Source organism: Narcine bancroftii, chromosome 1 (assembly GCF_036971445.1).
Source record: "Narcine bancroftii isolate sNarBan1 chromosome 1, sNarBan1.hap1, whole genome shotgun sequence".
In the NCBI taxonomy this organism is placed as follows: Eukaryota; Metazoa; Chordata; class Chondrichthyes; order Torpediniformes; family Narcinidae; genus Narcine; species Narcine bancroftii.
This window is the reverse complement of record NC_091469.1, coordinates 59,612,261-59,634,144: the sequence shown is the minus strand read 5'-3', so window position 1 is coordinate 59,634,144 and position 21,884 is coordinate 59,612,261. Positions and strand designations below refer to the sequence as shown.

Here is a 21,884-nt window from a genome sequence, read left to right as displayed (position 1 = left end):
TGTTGTTTGTCATTTACTTTAATGATTTGGGTGATGTAGTGGTAAATTGGGTTAGTAAATATGCGGATGATACAAAAATAGGGGGAGTTGTGGATAATGAAGATGGTTTTCAGAGACTTCAGAGGGATTTGGACTGCTTAGAAGAGTGGGCTGAAAGATGGCAGATGGAGTTTAATGTAGATAAGTGTTAAGTCCTTCATTTTGGGAGAATAATCAAAACAGGACATATGCAGTGGAGAGGAGGGCAGTGAGGAATGCAGAGGAACAGAGAGATGGAGTAATGGTTCATCGTTCTTTGAAAGTGGATTCTCATGTAGATAGGGTGGGAAATAAGGCTTTTGGTATGCTGGCCTTTATAAATCAAAGCATAGAATATAGGAGCTGGAAACTGATGTTGAGACTGTTCAAGGCATTGGTGAGGCAGTAATTGGAATAGTGTGTGTAGTTCAGGTTCCTAAATTATAGGAAGGATATGAATAAGGTAGAGAGGATGCAGAGAAAATTTACTAAAATGTTGTCTGGATTGCAGTATCTAGAATACAACGATAGATTGAGTAGACTAGGTCTTTATTTATTGGAGCGTAGAAGGTTGAGGGGGATAGACAGAGATGTGAATAGGTTCTTCCCCTTGAGAGTAGGTGAGATTGGAATGAGGGATCATAAGTTAAGGGTTAGGGGGCAAAAGTTTAGAAGTAACATGAGAGGAAGCTTCTTCACTCAGAGAATGGTGGCTGAGTGGAATGACCTTCCAGAAGAGGTGGTTAGATAAATGCTTGGATGTGAGGGGATTGGATGGTTATGGACAGGGAGCAGATAGGTGGGACTAGAGGGGCCGAGATGGTCTGTTTCCATACTGTATATGGTAAAGGGTCTATTGCTGCACTGTTCAATTCCCAAATTTTATTCCAAATTTATTTTTCAGGGACTAAATGTTAATTCTGAATTTCCATTAAAATAGTGGTTGTAATGCAAATATCACCTGTTAATATGTTTAAAATTTTCAGCAGTTTAGATAGAAAACATGACAGTGACATTCAAAAGAATCTTGGATGGTCATGTGGATGCAAGAATGAGTGTGAGGTATGGAAAAATTAGATTGTTCTGACGTAGGTTTACCAAGGGTCAGGACAACATTGTGGGCTGAAGGGCTTGTATTGTTCTATAAATGTACTGCAATTTAGTGAAAAACAAAGATGCTGTGTTGGAGTCAATTATGCCACACAATAATGCAACTTCTTTATTGCAATAATGTACAAAGTATCATCTTTAATACTCTTAATGTTAAAATAATTAGAAAAGCAATTCAGTGAATTATTGTACAGTTTATCAAAAAGTTTCTTTCAGCTTCTTTGGGTAGATCACCCTCAGGGGTGGGGAGAAAACAGGTTTAACAATTTTGCAGACATTTAAAACAAGACAGAAATGCAGCATTAAATTTTAAAAAGAACCCCTTAAAATTCAAAAAGAATTGTCGATTTACACACTATGAATAAATTAACAAAATCAAATCAGCCATTTTTTCCTAGTCACTTGCTCTCAAGCTTCCTTCAAAAAAAAAGTTAAATACACAAGTATTCAGTGTATGGTGCAATTTCACATTTGTGAATATTAGTCTTCAATAATGAGCTGCAAAAAATTTCAGATTTGGCTACAAGCCACCTTAAAAATGCAATGGGAACACTTCTGAACAAGAGTAAATATTTCTTATAAGCATGGAGTGAACACTATGATAATCACTCTTACCTCGGTGATTTGTATTTCCTTTAGGAGATAGCATAAATTGTTGAACAGTGGCAGTGTAAGTTACATTGACCACATGGATGCACCCTGCAATTTAAGCATTTCTTTCTACACATTATGCATATATACATGAAGTGTATTTATATACTGTACTTAGAATTCAAATCTATTTAGCTGGCAGAACGACACAGTACACTGATGTTCAAAATTAATTCTCTAATGGAACTAGTGTACTGAACATAATTAAATAATACTAATTTTAGTTTATCGATTTGTTTAAAAAAACATATTTATGTCTGGAAGGAAGCACAGCAGCCATTTCAAATTACAATATACCTAAACTGTAGAGAATCATTACTCCTCTATGGGCATGTTTACACCTGGGTCATACAAATTGAGATAGCATTTTAATGGACGTCAAATGTCATGCATTTAGTTGCTACAGGAAAAGGAATATAGCTTTTAACATACCCAGTGATGCTAGAGTAGCAATGCAAAGACAAGAGAAAAGCAGGTCTTGGCCAGTGTACATTTAAATTAACAATACCTTCAAGAAAAAGTATTTGGCAAATTTTTAAATTTCAATTTTAAAGCATAAAGACCAGAACAGCTACAAGATATTACAAGCAAATGCAAAATGCCTTCAGAGAGAGAGAAAAAAATCATCATACATGACTAACATTTTCATGAACATGATCTGTTAACATGGAACAAAGTGAATGGAGATTATTGGATGCATAAAAGCCTTAGTAACACTCATTTCTGTGAGGATAGAAATGTCAGATTTTTTTTCTCTATATTCCCTTTTCAAAGTATTATGCAGTTTAAAAATGTGATAAGCATAACTACAGTCTTGCTCAAGCCTCTGCTATTTAACAACCATTTATGAACAATTGCTGAGGATGTATGCAAGGATATTACATTCTCAGATTTTCATATATGTGCACTTGGAAGTAATGGGGTATTCACGGCAGCCTTGATATTACAAATCTTCCTGACAACAATGTCCAATCCTAAAACTCAACTCTCCTATCATTTTCCACACTTACATTGTAGCAGATAATCACCCCTAAATTACTCCCAGTGCACTTCACAGATCTGGAAGGGAGCTTGGGGGAAGAGGAAGAGAAGGATGAATTAAAGAGCAACAGATATTGCCGAAGCAAATTAGGTATTTAAATATCAGAGCTTTGAGTGTTAAACTTGGAACACATGAAGCCCTATGGAAGACAAATAGTGAAAGCATCTTTTTAAAAAAAAAATGACAGAAGGAGGAAGATAGAACTCCTGTTCATTCTAAAGCACTAACTAGTTTGTATTCAAACCACTTCATGTAACAACATTCATTATACATAAAATAGGGAATCAATGAAATTTGGTATGCAATTGTTTTTTTGGAAGGCACCTCAGTAAGGCTGTAAAAGGCTTTCATATCAATGAAATCTAAGTTTTAAAAAAAAGTTATTGCTGCTCTTCTTGTAGCAGAAAGAAAGCTTCCTGTGTACAGTCAGAAAAATGCTTACATTCAAATCAAACTCAGGCAAATTGACAGACCATCAGGGTAAAAACAAGTGGTTCTTGCGATCCTCAAAAATATAAGGATTTCTTCCTTTGTGTGCTTATTTTGTTTTCAATCAACTGGAAGTGGCACACACAAGGCCAGAACTTCATTTATTTTCTATTTCCAGCCATTACAAAAGAGTTATCAGGGTGTGCCCTGTGCTCGTCTAGGAGTAGAAAGTAAGAACACTCTGATGGTTGCCTCGCACTAGTAAGATGGGTGGCAAATCCTTTGAGAGAGTCTCAATCCAAGCCATGTACAGTGCACTTGATACAGCTCCTTTCCGTGCCACTGGTAGACTCCTGAAAGAGAACAAAGGGATAACCAGAATCTTTGACAACAGAATTAGCTTTTAGAAGGATTTGAAATTAGATAATAGCATGGTCTGTATATTACTGCACCAAAAGATCATTCAGGTTCACTAAAGCCAAATCTAATCAGACTTCAATGGTAATTTCCAAATCGCTTTAATTATTAATTAATAAAATTGAACTATTGATGAAATCTCTACTTTATAGCAAAGGTCCAATTTAAAGGGCTGATGCTGCTTCTGTAATGATCTCCAAGACCTGAATAGATGCTACTCAAATCCCTTGTTAAGTCATACAATCAAAATAGCACTCATTACTTCAAACTACATTTTATATCCAGAACACCATTATAAATTGTACCTTTGTTCTAAACCCTTCTCTTCAATTTCAGGCACCAGTAGAGATTCTATTTGTTGGTGTCAGCATAATGGGTTAACCATTTACAGAAACCTCATTTGAAACGCCTGTATTTACTGTGATAAATATTGGAACAAACAAGGTAGAACTAGGTAGGTTCATACAAAGCAGGTGAGAGGTTATTTGAGATGGGCAGAAACAGGGAATTAAGGTCATAATGAATTGCAGAACAAACTTGAGAGATCAAGTGTCTGATTGCTCAACTTTGTGTAATCTAACCAAAAATATAATAGCTGAAATTTTCAAATACTTTAACAATTTGAATTAATTTTTCTCTCTGCAATTTCTCACTTTTATTTGAAACATTTAAGAACCAGTTTACCTTCACCAATTAAAAATCTGCTTGTTTATAGCATTACCTTGATTTCTTAACATTAGTATTTCTTTGAATAATCGAATTTAGTGTTATTAATATTGGCAATAGAGATAATCAAATGTCATTCAAGAGTTTGGGTTTCTCAAATTTTGTCTGGATTACATCACAAACTGTTTTTAAAAAAAAAAATCAGTAACCTGCACCAAAGTCATGTGCATATATTGGGGTAATGACTCGCGATAAAATGAGCTTGTCTAATAGCCAAGTTCAGTTTCACAAAAATGTCTAGTCTTATGCAAGAAGGAATAGATCTACATGCAGGGATTGCAAAGCCAATTTTATAGAATAATAGAGCATTACAACACAGAAAACAGGCCCGGGGACATCATTCTGCCTAGACCCACTGACCTGCACCCATATAACCATTTACAGCACAGAAACAGGCCAGTTTGGCCCTACTAGTCTGCGCCTAACATCATCTCCCACCTAGTCCCACTGACCCGCATTTGGTCCATAACCCTCCACACCTCTCCCGTCTATATACCTATACTTGAATATTAATATCGATCTCTCTTTACCACCACTGCTGGAAGTTCATTCCATACCCCCACCACCCTCTGAGTGAAGAAATTTTCCCTATGTTTCCCTTTTACTCTCAATCCATGCCCTCTTGTTTGAATCTCCTCCACTCTCAGTGGAAAAAGCTTATCCCCATTGACTCTATCTATCCCCCTTATAATTTTGAATACCTCTATCAAATCGCCCCTCAATCTTCAACACTCCAGAGAATAAAGTCCCAGCCTGCTCAACCATTCCCTGCAACTCATACACTGAAACCCGGCAACATTCTCGTAAATCTCCTCTGCACACTTTTTATACTGTTTATATCCTTTCTGTAATTCGGCGACCAAAACTGCACAGAATATTCCAAAGTTGATCTCACCAATGGTTTATACAATTTCAACATAACATCCCAACTCCTGTGTTCTATACTCTGATTTATGAAACCCAACAAACTAAATGCCGCCTTCACCACCCTATTCATGTGATTCAACTTTCAGATAATTATGTACCAGGACTCCTAAATTTCTTTGTTCCACTGCACTCAAGAGTCCACCAGTTAATGTGTATGCCCTATTTTGATTAGTCTTATGAAAATGTAGCACCTCACATTTATCAGTTTTAAACTCCATCTGCCATCTTTCAGCCCACTCTTCTAACTGTCCTATATCATCCTGTAAGCATTGATAATCTTCCTCACTGTCCACAACACTGCCAACCTTTGTATCATCTAGATCATTGATATATATGACAAACAGCAGTGGACCCTGAGGGACTCCACTCGACACCGGCCTCCAATTTGACAATTTTCCACCACTACTCTCTGGCATCTCCCATCCAACCATTGTTGAATCCATCTCACTACTTCTTCATTAATACCTAATGCTTCTACCTTCCATACTAACCTCTTATGGGGAACCCGTATAAAGTCCAAATATACAACATCCACTGCTTCCCCTCATCAGCCTTTTTTAGTAACTTCCTTGAAAACCTAAGACATGATCTCCCACGTACAAAACCATGCTGACTACTCCGAACCAATCCCCGTCTTTCCAAATAGTTCTAAGAACTCTTTCCATTAATTTACCCACCACCAACATCTGACTTACAGGCCTATAATTACCAGGTCTACTTTTTTTTTTGGATCCTTTTTTGAACAGCAGAACAACGAGCCACCCTCCAGTCCTCCGGCACTTCCCCTGTAGCCAGTGACATTTTAAATATTTCTGTAAATGCCCCCACTATTTGTTCACTAACCTCCTCAGGGTCCTAGCGAATATTTTGTCAGGACCTGGAGATTTATCCGTCTTGATCTTTTTCAATATAGTCAATTCATTCTTATTAATTCTTATGTTATCCATGAGCTCCCTACCATATTTCTTCACTTCATCTGGCTCAATATTCTTTTCCTTAGCGAATATCCCTCCATACCCTCCCATCCATGTACCTGTACAAACTTTTCTTTAAATGTTAAAATTGAGCCCACATTCACCACTCTCTGTATGAAGAAATTTTCCACAATGTTTCCTCTAAACTTCTTGCCTTTCACCATTAACCCATGTCTCAAATTATGGTAATTTTGCAATCAAAAACCTATGCAGCAGCTTTTTAAAATTGTTGCTTTGTATCATTGGTCCAATTTGCTTATGGTCACCTATTCATTTCCACTATTACTTACATGACGATGAGGTTAGCAGTTCCTGAATTCTCTCGCAACAACTCATTCAATCTGATTTGTCGATATGTCTATAGTGAAACAGTTAGAAATAGGTTATTAATATACAAGGGTTTATTACCAGAAGACAAGCAGTATGTTAGCACAGCAGTTAGTGCCAGTGCCTTGCAGCTCCAGGGTCTCTGATTCAAACCCGACCTTGAAGTTTACATGTTTTCAGTGAAAAAGTGGCATTCCACCTGCCACAGATTTGCTGCCAAGTTATTTGGCCACTATTCATTACACTTAGTGTTGGTTGGTGACAGAAGGATCAAAAGAAAGTTGACAGGCAGGAGAGGGAAATAAAGAGAAGTAATGGGACTAATGATACTGCTTTTTCTTGGAACCAGCCTGAACACAGCAAGGTTATGGCCTGCTGGATCACAGGATAAAAATCAGCTTAATGGGGAGAGCCTGGTTCAAACTCTCAAAATATACTGCATGTGATTCAGCTTAAGACATTCTTGCAACGACTACAATTTTAAACTTCAAATTCTTATTTTGTAAATGTTGTTACAGCACTATTTCTAAGTTTGCTTCATACTCAAAACAAACAAAGCAGTCCTATCATACCAACCAAACTGGAAACATTGCAAATTGAAGTACATGGGAAACCTACTGGTCTTTTTAATGAGAGTCAGATTTTATAATCTGATGCATGTAATATAAATTAGATTGATTCATCAACATCTTTTACAACATTAAGCTGCAAGATCAGTGAGGAGTTTTGAGTGAAAGAAAAGAACTATAGATGCTGGAACTTTGAGTGAACAATAAGAATCTGGAAGGACTCAGGTGAGGTGGCTTTCAAGAAGGAAAGCAGGTCTGTCAATGTTTTATGTCGAACCCTTTGTTAAGACTACGATTTTCAACTCAAAATGTTGACGTGTATTTTTCTCCATGAATGATGCCTGACCTATTGAATTCCTCCAGCTTTCTTTTCTTTGTTCATTTCTACTAACTGTACCTATGTTAATTAAACGGAACAAGATAACAGAAAGGTGACTGACTGGAGAAGAGCAAATAGGTTATACTGAAAGATGAAATTGTTCTTTTTTTAAACATGTAATAGACGAAGTAGTATTCCACAAATTGGGTCCAAATAATTTTTGAAGTGATGAAGGATAAACAGCGTCTTAGAGGTATATATGATTAGGAGGGGCTTAAATCAGGTAGACAGCCAGCATCTTTTTTCTGGGGCGACAATAGCAAATACCAGAGAACATTTGTTTAAGGTGAGTGGAGGAGAGTTTTGGGGAGATGCAAGAAGTTTTTTTTTAAACTTGAGTAGTGGGTGCCTGGAATGAATTACCTGGGGTGGGGAGGCTGGTACAATAGAGATATTGTAAAGACCCTGAAATAGGTAATTGGATACAAGAAAAATAGAGCATCATGGCTGTGAGGGAGAGAAAATAAGATTTTTGTGGAGTAGATTTAGGTCAGCACAATATCAAATGCTGAAGGGTCTCTGTTTTGACTGAGTAACGTCAGTGTTTTACAGGAACTGTTTGGAATGAAATGAGGAAAACTGATTATTTAGACAGCAATAAGAAAAATGTAGAAAATTAAGGACGACTTCTGAGAGGTAGAAGATTGTAGTCCAAGATCTTGATGAGGAACTGGTTTTAAGTAATGATACCAATTGTTTTTGCTTTGACTAATTCCAAATTGATGAATGGTTTTCCATAATCATCCAAAGAAACAGAGACCACAGATCCAAAACAAGAGTAACTCAAACAGGAGCTAATAGAAACACTTGTTGGCAAAGCCAGCTATTTAGTCCAAGAGCAAAACAACAAGCTTGAGCTCCTTGGATACGCCCAAAATCCTGATAACTAGAGGGCTGAATGAAACACTTTAAAACAACAGCTCATGATCTGGAGTACATGTCCAAAATAGGAGCTGGAGTTCGAACAATTAATTTTACTAATAACTGTCTGATGATCAGGTGGTTATTTCTGCTTTGGGCCGCTGGATCCCAGTCTATGCCATCAAGTGGAAAACAAAGATTTTGAACCTTCATTCTGTAAATCTCAAGCTCATTATCTGTGATCCTCCATGGTTCCTCTGCCTTCATTCTGTCAGATATTTCTTGTTCTTTGTCATCTTCATGAAGTCTGAATGGTTCAATCATTTCTTCAAATGCTGCAATACTGTTAAATATGAATACATTTATTAAAAAGCTTGTCCAATATTTCATGGATTATTGTCAATCAGCTGTTAAAAATGCAAAAAAAATCCTTACCAATTTGTTTATTTTATGGACTTTTGGGGAAAAAGTTACATCTTGGCCCAGTTCTACAATCATTGGGCCTATAAATAACTGTTTATTTTTAACCTGTTAGAGGTAGGGGAAAGAGTGAGAGACCCCATTTTTCTAATTGGACAAATCCCCAGTGAGAACATGCCATGAGTATTCAGCACCATTCCAAGTGCTAAAATGCTGGACAGTAGCATGGCACTCTATATTTTTTGTTTCAGAGCTTTAAGTGGGGAGGGAATCAGAACAAGCATCTTTCCACATTCTTCCAAATAAAACTTTTTGACAGAGAAACACAAACTTTAGATCCTGAAATCTTGAGCAAGTTGGAGATGAGACAGTTTTCCATGGAGAAAAATGGTAATTTATTGAGAAAACATTTTTTAAAGTGGCTATCAAAAAAATTAATATCAGGAAAGTTCATATTTTAATTTAAAATAAATACAAAAACATTAAAATGCTCAACATTAGTTATTCCATATTGATATCAATTATATTATGTAAGGCAGTACATTTTAGTGACATTTAAATTAGATTTTGAAAAGTGGAAAGAGAATCAAAGTCAAACTAATTGGAGAAAGAACAATTTCAATGGAATGTGAGTGGATATGGTGCAAATAAACTGGAACTAAAGGTTGACAGACAAGTGATTACAGGATTATTCAGGTACAACTGAGGTGTCTTCCAAGGGGGGGGGGGAACACTAAGCTTCCTAGCTGATGGACAGCGAGAGGAATCAAAAAGATGTACATATCAATTTCAAGTTGTAAATACTACCAAAAATCAAGGAATTACAAAGAATTGGAGGTAGTGACAATTAAAATGAGTCGTAATAAAAATATTTGCTGCATATATAAATAGGAATGGCAAAGTGTTACGAATCTGCATTAATAGCAGATTCCCTTAAGAGGGTTTCAAATATCACAATGGAATTGTGAGGGAATTAATACCATCTGGTTGCAAGGTGCCCACATGGAATACAAAGTGCTATTAGTCCAATTTGCAGGTGGGTCAGTCTGGCATTGCAGGAGGCCATGGACAGGAATTAATAAATAGGTACTAAATGAGTGCCTTGCACCCATCTTTGAGAAATAGCTCATGAGGAAATAGTTGAAACCACAGGCACATTACAAAATGCCTGTAAGGAGTTTGTACATTCTCCCTGTGGCCGCAAGAGTTTCCTCTGGGTGGTCTGGTTCTTCCCACATTCCAAAGACGAATGGGGTTGGTATGTTAATTGATCACATACGTGTATTTGGGGAGTGAGGGCTCATGGACTAGAAAGGTCTGTCACTCTTTTTTAAAAAGGGCTCAAAGTTGGTTGAACAAAGTAGATACACCAATGTATGGGAGATGTCCTACCATTTTGCAGGAACTGTAGATGGAAATTGTTCATAATCCGTTGGCGCAGATTTGCCTATAGGGGTGGTGTTAGAAGCCTGGAGATTAGCAAAATTTGACTCTTCAAGAAAAAAGCAGCATGCATAAACTCTGCAACTATAACCCAGTTAATTGAACCTTGATCCTGGCAATACTTTTCAAAATATTTATCTGAGACTGGATTAAACCATGTATTTGAAGCCAGGTCATATTTAGCCAATTATCCTTTTGGTGTTAATGCATTGATGTGTAAATGGACTTCTAGAAAACCTTAGATGAGGTGTCATGTAACAAGCATTGAAGAGTTGAAGCACCTGGAAGAAAATAGCCAACTTCTTTTCCATGCGATCTATATTCCAAGTGAAAAACAGAAGGTCAGGTGCACAAGTTGCTTCTTCAGACTGGAAGGAAATATTCCCAATGGATGGGTGTTGGCTTGAGTGATCTACTTGATTTAATCACTTCAACTTTTAAGTCAATGTAACCATTCTTAAATTTGCAGGTGAAAAATCCTGGCTGTTCAGAAAACTGCAGCAGGTAATAAACAGGCTGATGGTGTAATGTGATGGTGATGGTGTAATGTGAGGTGATGTGTTTTGGCAAGAATGACAATGAGAATAAAGAATACTGTTTTAAAAAATGTTTTAAAGTGTTCAAAAATAATGCAGTTCAAGTTGAGAACTATGTATATAATTTTGAGACTTTAGCAGGAAGCTGAATGTATAACAAGGAAATTATACTGAACCTTTAACCACTTGTCCACCCGGCTAGAGGTGACAAATACAAATAAAAGGGGAAGAATGGTATATGAGGTTGGAATCACAAGTGCATTGCCTGTCAAAGTAATGTGGTCTTAAAGAGGAAAATATATAAATATGGTGAAGAATTTAAGAGTAAAGAAAAGGATACCCAGTGGGTGGAACCTGATGGTAGACAGCCATCCTGGGTATAGACAAAAGGGCCACCTCATGCTCTAACCATTCCATGATCAACACATATACCTGTTCTTGTCCATTCAATTAATTCCATTTTCTGGATCAAACATGATGCAAGTTGTATGGAATCACCACAACTGTGCTTCCACAATAGTTTTTGCTGAGTCCAGTGTCAGAGCAGTCAGGAAAAAACAGTGGATGCCTGCCAGCAACTGTGAGACTTTACTGTTTATATGATGTACACTGCATGGGGAAATATAGGCTGTAAAGTAATTAATATTTCTCTATTGCATTACTTACTTGTCTTTGCTGGGCTTAGTATTCATATCCCCGAGAACAGTGATGTCTGAGAAATCTATCCTGAATTTGCTAAGTAAAGTGGCCATTCTGAAAGTTAAAGTTATTTGGTTACAAATATTAAGAGCTTAAAAACATCATAAAGAAAGTAACATTTAGTGCTTGTTCCTCCTTATAAAAGTGTCTGATTGCTCCATCCATTGACTCCCTTGTCCACTTCTCCCTTCCCACCAATCACCCCCTTGGCACCTACCACCGCGACATCAAGAAATGCTGCACTTACACCCACACCTCCTCCCTCACCACCATTCATGGCCCCAAACAGTCATTCCAAGTGAAGCACACTTCACTTGAAAATCTGCAGGGGTCATCTAATGCATCCCTTGGTCATGTTCTGGTCGTATCCACATCGGAGAGACTGGATGCAGAATTGGAGATAACTTTATCAGCACCTTCGCTTTATCCACATCAATAGTTGGGTCTCCCAATTGCAATCTATCAGTTCGCTGCCCCTTTCCAATGCTGACATTTCTGTCCATTGCCTCCTGCAATGCCAGACTGACCCACCTACAAATTGGACTAATAGCACCTTGTGGGCACCTTGCAACCAGATGGTATTAGAATCAACTTCTCCACTTTTGGTTATCCTCCCATCGCTTCCCTATTCCTTTTCTCCCTTCCTTTAGCTCTGTCTCTCTCATTTTTCCCTTTCCTTCTGTATCCTTTCCTCCAGCCCTACATTATTTTTGTCTGTTGTCCTATGGTTTCCCCCTGCCCTGCCCTCTTTCTTCCCATTTTCCCATCCTTTTTAATTCAGGTGCCTGTCTGCTTTTTGCTCCTACCAGGCCTGAAACTTCAGTTATAGATCTTTATACCTCCTATGGACACTGCAAGACTCACTGGGTTCCTCCAGTATTTCTGTGCTTTTACTACAATCACAGCATCTGCAGACTTATTTCACAACCTCTACTTCGAGTAGAGGTTTCAGTTTAAATCCTACATTCTTCCAGTGTGTACACTGATCTTGAATGTTCTCCAACTCCATATGGGACTGCCACCCAGGGAAGAAATTCTAAAACTTTTCAACCTTCTGACAATAAATGTATTGTAATTGTCAAGAAAACAGTCTCTCAGCAAATAACTGTAAATACTTTTCCACCTTGTATAAGTTTAAATTCCAGTATTGTTCACCAAGGATAACCCCATAATTATTCAAAGTAATCTCACACTTAACATAACATAACAATTTACAGCACGGAAACAGGCCATTAGGCCCTTCTAGTCCGCACCAAACCAAACACCCCACTCTAGTCCCACCTCCCTAAACTTCTGATTCTCTTTCCCTGTTTATTCCTCAGCGAGATTTAGAAACCAAAACTTAACAGGACTCCAGATGTACACTCATAGCACTGTACATATTATTCCTTACTTTCTATATTCACAAGAGAATGCAAGTGGTAAGGTTACATTTGCTGATGACCCTAAAATTGGTAATATACTGGGAGAGTGAAAGAAGTTATTTGAGATTAAAATAGGATCCAAATCAGTGTGGAAAGTGAAAAGTGGAATGGCAGATGTAATTTAATTCAGATAAGGGCGAAGAGCTGCATGTTGGGAAGTTAAACCAAGCCAATTATGTACATTGAATGGCAGGGCATGATGGAGAGTGACTTAATAGACAATGGTATACAAGTATAGAATTCTGGAAAAATGGAAACATCAGAAGACAGTGTGGTGAAGGTGGCAAAAGACTCGAAGACATAGGAGCAGAAGTAGTCTATTCAGCCCATTGATTCTGCCCTATCAGTCAATGTTTCAAGTTTCTGCAAACCCTGATCCCATCATTTGATTTTCCTTAACTCACATTTTCTCTAAGACGCTCCTTTTTTTGTCTTCTTGAACCCCTATTTAAGTGATCACTTTAATTCAGTTACTGCGTCATTAGAAGCCCGTACATGTAAGGGTCGTGGAGCGATCCATGCTACAAGCCGACGCAGGCAAGGCCCCTCAACTCTTCTGCTGCCACATTAATGACTAATTTAGTGCTACCTCACACACCCATGATGAGGTTGTCAACTTTATCCACTTGGCTGCTAAATTCCACCCTGAACTCAAATTCACTTAGCCTATCTCTAGCAACCGTCTCCCTTTACTTGATATGGCTCCATCTCAGGAGACAAACTCAATGTACAATTTTTATACACAACTACCTTGACCACCTCCTCACATTCTGTCCCCTATAAGGATTCCATTAGTTTCTCCCAAATCCTCTGTCTCTTTCGTGTCTGCTCCCAGGACAAGATCCTTCATGTCAGATCATGAGAGATTTTCTCATTTTTCAAGCAGTGGCTTCCCCTCTACAACTATCAACTCGGCTCTCACCCACATATCCTCCACTTCCCGCACATCTGCGCTGGACCCCTCTGCCCCCATCAGAAACATGGACAGGATTCCCCTTTCCCTCACCTTCAACCACACCAGCCTCCACCATTTCCGTCACCTTCTACTTGATCCCACCACCAAAAACCTCTTTCCGTCTCCGCCTTCCACTGGAACCACTCCTTTTGTGACATTGAAACACCCTTGTCCACCTCTCATCCCACCAATTGCCCCCTTGACATCTATCACTGTGACTGCAGGAGATATTCCACGCACCCAGACCTTCTCCGTCACCACCATTCGGGGCCCCAAAAGGTCCTTCTAAGTGAAGCAACACTTAACATGTGAGACTGCAGGGGTTTTCTCCTGCATCTGGTGCTCTCATTGTGGTCTCCTCTACGACACAGACTGGGACATTGCTTTGTTGAGCACCTTGGCTCTGTCTGCCGCAATAGCATGGAAATCCCAGTGGCCAACCATTTCAATTCCCTGCCCCATTCCCTTGCTGACATGTCCGTCCATGATCTCATGCACTGCCAGATCCGAGTCCATCTGCAAAATGGAGGAACAACTCCTCGTCTTCCTTTTAGGCACCCTCCAACCAAATGGCATTACATAGACTGTTCCAGTTTGCATTAGAAAATCACCCCCCATTTTCTTCCCCTGTCACCTTTCTCAGAGCCAAAATAAATTCTTACCTTTCCTCTTAACATATCCAATTAACACCTTTTGTCTGTTGGACTGTATTCTTCCCCCAGCCTTTAATTCAAGCACTTGCCTATTTTCATTCACATCTTGAGGATGGGCTCTGGCCTGAAATGTCAGTAATAACTTTACCTCCTATGGACACTGTGATCAATTGAGTTCCTTCAGCATCTGTATTTTGACTTTTAATTCAGGCACCATCCTGTTTTTTTTCCACTCATTCCTTGAAGAAGGACTCAGGCCCCGAAACGTTAGCAACATATCTTTATCTCCTATGGATGCTGCGAGACTGGCTGTGTTCCTCCAGCATTTCTGTGCTTTTACTACAATCACAGTTTCTGCAGTCTTTCATGTTTCACTTCAATGAGTCTTTACTTTCTTATTTGACTTTGTACCAAAACTCTTGGGTTTTTTTTTGTCCCTGTTATCAGTAGAGATCATAACCAGCACCGATCCTTATGAAGCCCCACTAATATTGTCCATATTAAAATCACAAAATACTGGTTGTGAAGTTTTCCATTTCTTTGAGGAAATTTCCTATAGATACGATTGTGGGATGAACATTTCCCACAACAATATTAAAGTTAAAAATATAAACAAACTCCTGGAAGTATGGCACATGTTAGACAAGGTTCTAACAATCCCATGTTTGTACAAATTATGCACATTAAGAAACCTGATCTCATTTGTTTCAAGGATTTTTCAGTTAACAATTAGGCATTTCGCAAATGGTCCGCACTTAACCTGAAAATTTATTTGTGTCCTTATCCATACTAAACAGATGAATGTTTTTGACTATAGAACCAACTGTCTATGTTAACGCATCTGTGATTACATATGCATGTCATTATATTTTTTGCTTCAAATGCAAGATGACTTACGTTCTTCTGTCGTGATCTATTCTGTTTATTTTCCCACCAATGAACACTCTGATCTTACAATCTTTCCACTTTTTCTTGGTAGTGAGAAGGTATGGGATGAGTAAAGTCAGACCTAAAAGAAAAACACAGTTATAAAACCAGATATTTTGAGAAACTTTCCTTTCCAGTTCATTTCCAGAATAGAATTCAGCCAAGAACAGTTGTTTTTTTTTTATATAATCGTGACCAGTTTATTTGTATATTTAGATAAAAGAAGATACCTCCATCATCAAAAAGCCACCAGACGTCAATAGTCCCTTTGCACTGCTTCTTCTGAAACAGCGAGCTTGCCTGAAGCAACTTCTGATCAATCATGTTTAAAGGCACAGATGGACCTTTAACCTCTAAAAAGTTCCACAGAAAATTAAACATGCATCCAGAACAGTAAATACAATCAAATAATTAAGAGTTCACTGTATTATTTCAAAGAAAATGGAGTAAGTCAGTGTAGTCATTGATGTTTTCTGCAAACTAAACTTTTTTTTTTAAATAGAAATGGTCTTTCTTGGCAATAAACACCACAGGACACTATAGCATAGACATGTGCTTTTGTAAAAGATACACAAATTGGGTAAATTCTCCAGAAATCCTTTTTCTACACCCTCTCAATTTGCTTTCTAACATTGCATTCAAAATGCTACTGTAGTGGGGTCACTACTTCTACAGCCAGGTTATAGCTCACAGTTGTAGCTCCTGGGCTGTAGCTCAAAACTTGCAGAGGAAAGAAGACACAAATGCCGGTAGAGTGTATTCTACTCTAATTTTATTCAGGGGCAGCTCTGCATTTTATAGTGAGCTCGGCCACATCACCACTGGGGCATGGCTTGAGCAGGCCGGCCATCGATTGGTCGGTTCCAGCATCTGGGCCCCGATTGGACCCCCTGGGATCCGTCAGCGCGGTTAGCCAATTTCACTGTTCCACCGGTGGCCTATGGAAATGGGCATCGCTCGTGCGAGGTTTTGCCAGTCGCCGCGTTCGAGGCCCATTTCTGGAGTTGGCCTGAGCCGTGGGCCGCTACACTACTAAATTACACAATACATCAGGATGTGCTAAAGGGAACATCTTCTACGTTTTGAAAGGATAGATTGTAAAAAGACTTCTAGTGACTCTGATCAATGGAAGAAAATTGGGAGTCTTTCAAAACAATATTTTGGTAAAGTTTATATTCCAAAGAAGCACTTAACTTAAAACTATCAACAGATGATAGAATAGACTGATATAGCATGAATTGTCCAAATTTGAGTCAGTAGGGCTACAGATCAAACTTCTACTTTGAAATATAATTAATTTTCAATGCAGGACACCAAAGATGATTTTGAGATACAATCTCTGGAAGATCAGTGTTCTTCCAAAGTAAAATGATATACAAAATCAGCAATTACTTCTTTAAATAAATCCATACTTTAATGACCTGAAACATAAAGCTACAAAAATGATTGGCAAAGCAATATCATTAGCTTGCAAAAATTGTGAGGACTAAAAAAGTGAATTTGCCTCATCCCTGAAGAGAGAAAGCATCTCACTGAATGTATTCTTTATGATTAAAGTATTGCTAATTGCTTTATCAATATTTAAAAAAAAACATTTTAGTCCAAACTCCCTTGATAAACTAGTCTTAAAATAAGGTACTGGAAACTGTAGATGCTGGAATCTTGCATGAATGAGAAGGCTGGAGACACCCCAGCTTCTCTTGTTTATTCTAGTTTTCAGATAAAACTGACTTTCTGAAAGTATCACTTCAGTCGCTGGGCAGCATTATTAAAAAGCATTTAGAATTGTGTAGATGAAGCATTCGAGGAGGATTTGAACAAATATTAAAGAAATAGGACCAGCTAACTTAGGGGAAGGCGGTGACAAATAAGGTACTTAACAGGTATTAAAGCAAAGAAAGAAACTAGCATCCACAATGGTACAAACAAAAAGCCAAAAATAAAAAACAAAATTCTGATTTCTAGCACAATCCAAGCAAATTTCAAATGAAAGCAAAAGATGGGATGCCTGCCTTTTTTCAAGAGTGGCTGTGTTGACGCTTTGCTGTCATCTTCTTCATCTGCATCATGTTCAAAACAAACCAATAAAGTAAAAAAAAAGTTAACTTCAAATACATCAATGGATTTAACCAAAGAATAAATATTAATGGATGATTTAGAATAAAAATAATAGTGGGAAGAATTATATTCTGAACATTAGTACTTGAAGGATGTGGAAATAGTTGATAAATGAGCCCAAAATAATAGCTTTGATATTTACCGTTAATCGTGCTGAACTGTTTATGAGAACTGTCATACGCACTAGCCCATAATTGCCTGGAAGCCATATAGCAAGAGATGACCTTTTTTCCTGATGTAAACTGACTGTCTAAACAAAAAATTTAGCAGCAGTACAATTTCTCCTTTTCACTTCAAATTTTACCCTTGTACTCTGTAGATTATTTCAGATTGGAGTGTTGAACACTGCAAGAAGGAAGTGGGTGGGAAAAAAATTTAGATGGGTCACATACTATTTGTGAAGCTAGTCCTGTGCAGGATGGACTATTTTTTTAAAAAAATCCAAGCAGGATTTTGTTTTTCCCACTTTTCCCCTAAACTCTTCAACTATATTCCCTGTTAAAACATGCTCACATGTTTTGGAAACAAATTCAATGTGGATTCTCACCTTTTCAGTCAGCAAAAGACAACTTTTGGCAATTCAATAAAGTATAAGCAAAGTTAGATGCTGTTTTATAAAAATGTGCACTGACCAAATGATACAATGGCAGATCAAATGATACTGACCCACTCAAGAGAAAAGAAAAACTGCAAGAGCCTGGTGTCATCAATAAAAAGGGAAAAGTTAGGGATATCATTCTACCGAGGTGAAGTTAGTATGCTGTGGTGAGTTGCAAAACCAACCAAAAGGAAGCAAAGGTTAGATCATTGATCTTTTGACACTTTCCACATGAACTCCACTTTTGTTTAGTTAATTTGAAAGGCCATTATCAACATGCAAGTTCAATTGCAGACCATTTTCCATGCTTTTCAACATTTATTCAGTATGAGAAGTGGCTCTCACATGAAGATAGAAAAAACATTTTCCCATCAAAACTTATTAAATCCTATGCTATCAATGGCCATTTTTACTATGATAAAATGCAGTTACTTTGAAATTTTAGCAATTCTCCTTTGAAATACAAAAAAAATAAAATTAAATTACACAAAGTTAACATTTGTGGTCAATATTTTCATTTGTGCTTCCACACATTAGGATATTTAGTGATAAAAATGTTACTAAAAAATATTAAAACAAAGCACTCAGTCAAGTTCAATACCCCCTAGATTAATATACATGATAATTAATTAGCTCCTGCAGATGGTGTACAATTCTGTCTGACGGTCATTAGGTTTAGTTTAACATTTAACAAATAAGGTGTAATCCTGCACACTTTGCCAAATTAAAATGTCATGAGGAATTGGGGAGGAAGCAGACCCTCACATACATCTGAAAAACAAAAAAACATACCCAATGCAAATTTTCAAAGATCTCTTGAGAGAAATACTGTATTTTATATGAGCAGTGCAGCTGGGTAAGTAAAGAGCTTTGGACATAGATTATTATTTATCAAATGATTTTTAATTTTACTTTTGGCTGATTCACTGTCCTCACATGACAATAACTGATTTTATATTTGGCAAAGTTGTTAAGTGCTGTGGGAAATTGAAAGATAGCAGAGACCAATGAGTTCATAATAATCATTTAACGAAGGAAAATTATCAAATCAGTTGTAACAAATCCAGAAGTGATTTTCTTTGCAGAAGGCTAAAGTTTAAACATCATCAGGTGCTCCACTGGTTAGAATGTCACAAATCTCTAGGTCAGTTATCAGGTGGAAGGAAAAACTATCATGTTCTCACTCATTCTCTTGGGGAGAGGAAAAGATACATTCCAACCAACTTCTGGGTATCACAGGCCAGTGACCAATAACAAAAAATTCCTAGATGACCCCAATAACATGTCTGCTCTGGAAGTCCATGGAAACAGAGAGTAAACATCATCTTCAATAGGATCCACTTTCCTCATCAAAGCACCTCCTGCCCACTATGGGCTTGTCTCTTATCATGAATTGGCTCACAAGAAAATCAACCCCCAAAAAACTGTCCAAGTTGAAGAGTCTCCTGCTTTTTTTTGTTAACTGTCCTCCATTTAAGTATGATCATGTTTGTAGATATTATCAGTGTTCTGGAGTCTTAATGATTATTTCAAGGTCAATGGGTAGTGCTAGCTTTGTAAGCATGAACAAAATGTTTATAAAATTAACAAGTTTCATCTACCTCTTTCCTCACATTCATGAATGCAATGCTATGTTTTATGCATTCACTTGCAACACTTTTGCTATTCCTGCAGAAGAGATTTAAGCTACACAAGCAGGAGTAAGCAAGCAAGGATAAGTTGTTGGGAAAATCATCAAAATAAAGATATCAAAGTAAATTTGTAAAATTTACACAATCATACCATTTTGATCTGTTTTTGTGAGAATTAAAACCTTGTTCCACTTAATTGGTGTATTTGTAATCTGTTTATCGATGGTTATAAAATTACAATTGTGAAAAGAGATCATTGGAAAGTGTATTAAATTGTAGTGATTGATGGTGAAGCTGTCACAAACCTTCTCAGTACAATTTCATCACTGCCAATCTAGGCCTGTGGGCCTCTTCTTTGTCCATAGCCAGGGCATGGGTCCATTCTTCACTTGAAGTCAATACACCTCTAATTAGCCAAGTTGCGAAGTTTATTTTATTCTACAAATAATCTACAACAACTCAGGGGGAGTAATTTTAAATTTGTTTGCCATCTATTTCACTTGTTTTCACTTGCATGCAGCAATGTTCCCTCCCTCTAACTTAAAACAGAATTACTGACACCACAGTCCCTTGCGGAAAATTTAATTTTGGCAATTTCCACAGAAATAATTAAATTGTTGCATCAACCATCAAACTCTTGCTATATTACTGAGCACTCAGGCGGTGTGTACTCGGCTGTACCTATAATCAAGTGCTACACATGGCAACGTGCATTGTTTAAGGTCCAGCACATGATTCCTTTTGCCAGCCTTTTACATTTTCATCTCCAACATGATTGATGCAGGAATCAATAATCATTAAAAAAACAAAGAACAGGTGAACACAACTTGTCAAAAGGGACAAAAATTTCATGTGCCTTCACCCACTGGGATTCTGGAACATCTCGACTGGATAGAAAATTTGAAATTTAGTAGTGGAAAAATAAACCCAGAAGATCTTGCTTTGTACTCACACTGACTTCACCTGACCCATTCCTTGGCCCCTTTGTTGACCAAATGTATTTTGCTTTCCAGGTGATAGATTTATTAATACCAGCAATATTTTGCCAAATGATCATTTGTTTTCAATAAAACAAGTCCAGCTCTTACCCAAAAAAAGGGCAGCACTTGCTACTGGTTCAGTCCCAGGAGACTGCTGCGAGGGATTCAACCGCCCAGTCCCAAAGCCAGCAGCTCTCTACAGGCTTTAAACAGCCTGTTAAAGGAGCTGACGGTGTTTGCAAGTAAAATTCTGCACCCGCGGAGGTCTGTGCACAAGATGGCAGTGCCTGTGTTTGGCAGCAGCCACAAGGTGTTGAGACTCTGGGCAGCAGTGGACCAGTGCAAAAGGCACCAGAAAAGACGCCCCATTGAGAGGGAGAAGCAGAGGAGACAATCCTACAGGACAGTAACTATAGCAGCAGTCTAGCGAGGAGTTCAGCGGCTGAGGGAACTTCACAGACTGTTGATGACAACGTTGGGGGACCCATATCGTTTGCTGGAGACTGGATCATGGGATCTGGGTTTTGAGAGGGTGCTGAGGGCATAAGGGCTCCCTCAGGCTTCCTGATTGTGTTGGAGGTTTGGATCTGGAGCTTGGTCTACTGATGAATTTAGCAGAGGCAGCAGGAGCACTGGAAGCGAATCCATGGGCACTCAGGGACTCTTGTTTTTCTTTCTCTTACTGTAAGTGGCATCAATAATGGTGATTGCCTGCTTTACACCAATTTTGTGCTTTATTACATGACACAAAAGGAATCTTGATTGCGGTTAGTGGTAGAGCTCTGATAGAACTATTGGAGCTAACCAAAAAAAAAAGACGGCCAAAGATGTAGGGTGAACTCAGTGGGTCAAACATCATCCCTGGAGAGAAGTGCTCAGTCAACATTTTGGGTCAGACCTTTTATCAAGACTTCAGTTTACTCCAATTCCATTAAGCGGCAGAGTTGCTCAAGTTTTAGTGAAGTGTCTTTAGACAAAGGTACCTCACAAATGATATAATTAACTGACTTGCTCCACACAGAGTTTTTATTTTCTTGAAACAAAACTAGGACAAATTAAATTCAACACTG

The 21,884-nt window shown here is 38.0% G+C and overlaps 1 protein-coding gene across 2 annotated transcripts in view; it reads right to left on the bottom strand.

Moving 5' to 3' along the window:
* Positions 1–1,211: 1,211 nt before the first annotated feature.
* Positions 1,212–21,884, bottom strand: part of slc12a2 (solute carrier family 12 member 2) — a 171,157-nt gene continuing 150,484 nt past the window's right edge. The window contains exons 21-27 of one of the 2 annotated variants that reach the window (XM_069927957.1): positions 17,500–17,547; positions 15,718–15,840; positions 15,458–15,569; positions 11,496–11,582; positions 8,638–8,773; positions 6,585–6,652; positions 1,212–3,603 (exon numbers count right to left, since the gene is read on the bottom strand). In XM_069927957.1, coding sequence (XP_069784058.1) covers positions 3,468–3,603; positions 6,585–6,652; positions 8,638–8,773; positions 11,496–11,582; positions 15,458–15,569; positions 15,718–15,840; positions 17,500–17,547 — 710 coding nt within the window. In that variant the 3' untranslated portion in view covers positions 1,212–3,467. The remainder of the gene's footprint in view (positions 3,604–6,584; positions 6,653–8,637; positions 8,774–11,495; positions 11,583–15,457; positions 15,570–15,717; positions 15,841–17,499; positions 17,548–21,884) is intronic. The other variant, XM_069927966.1, reaches the window with a different exon arrangement.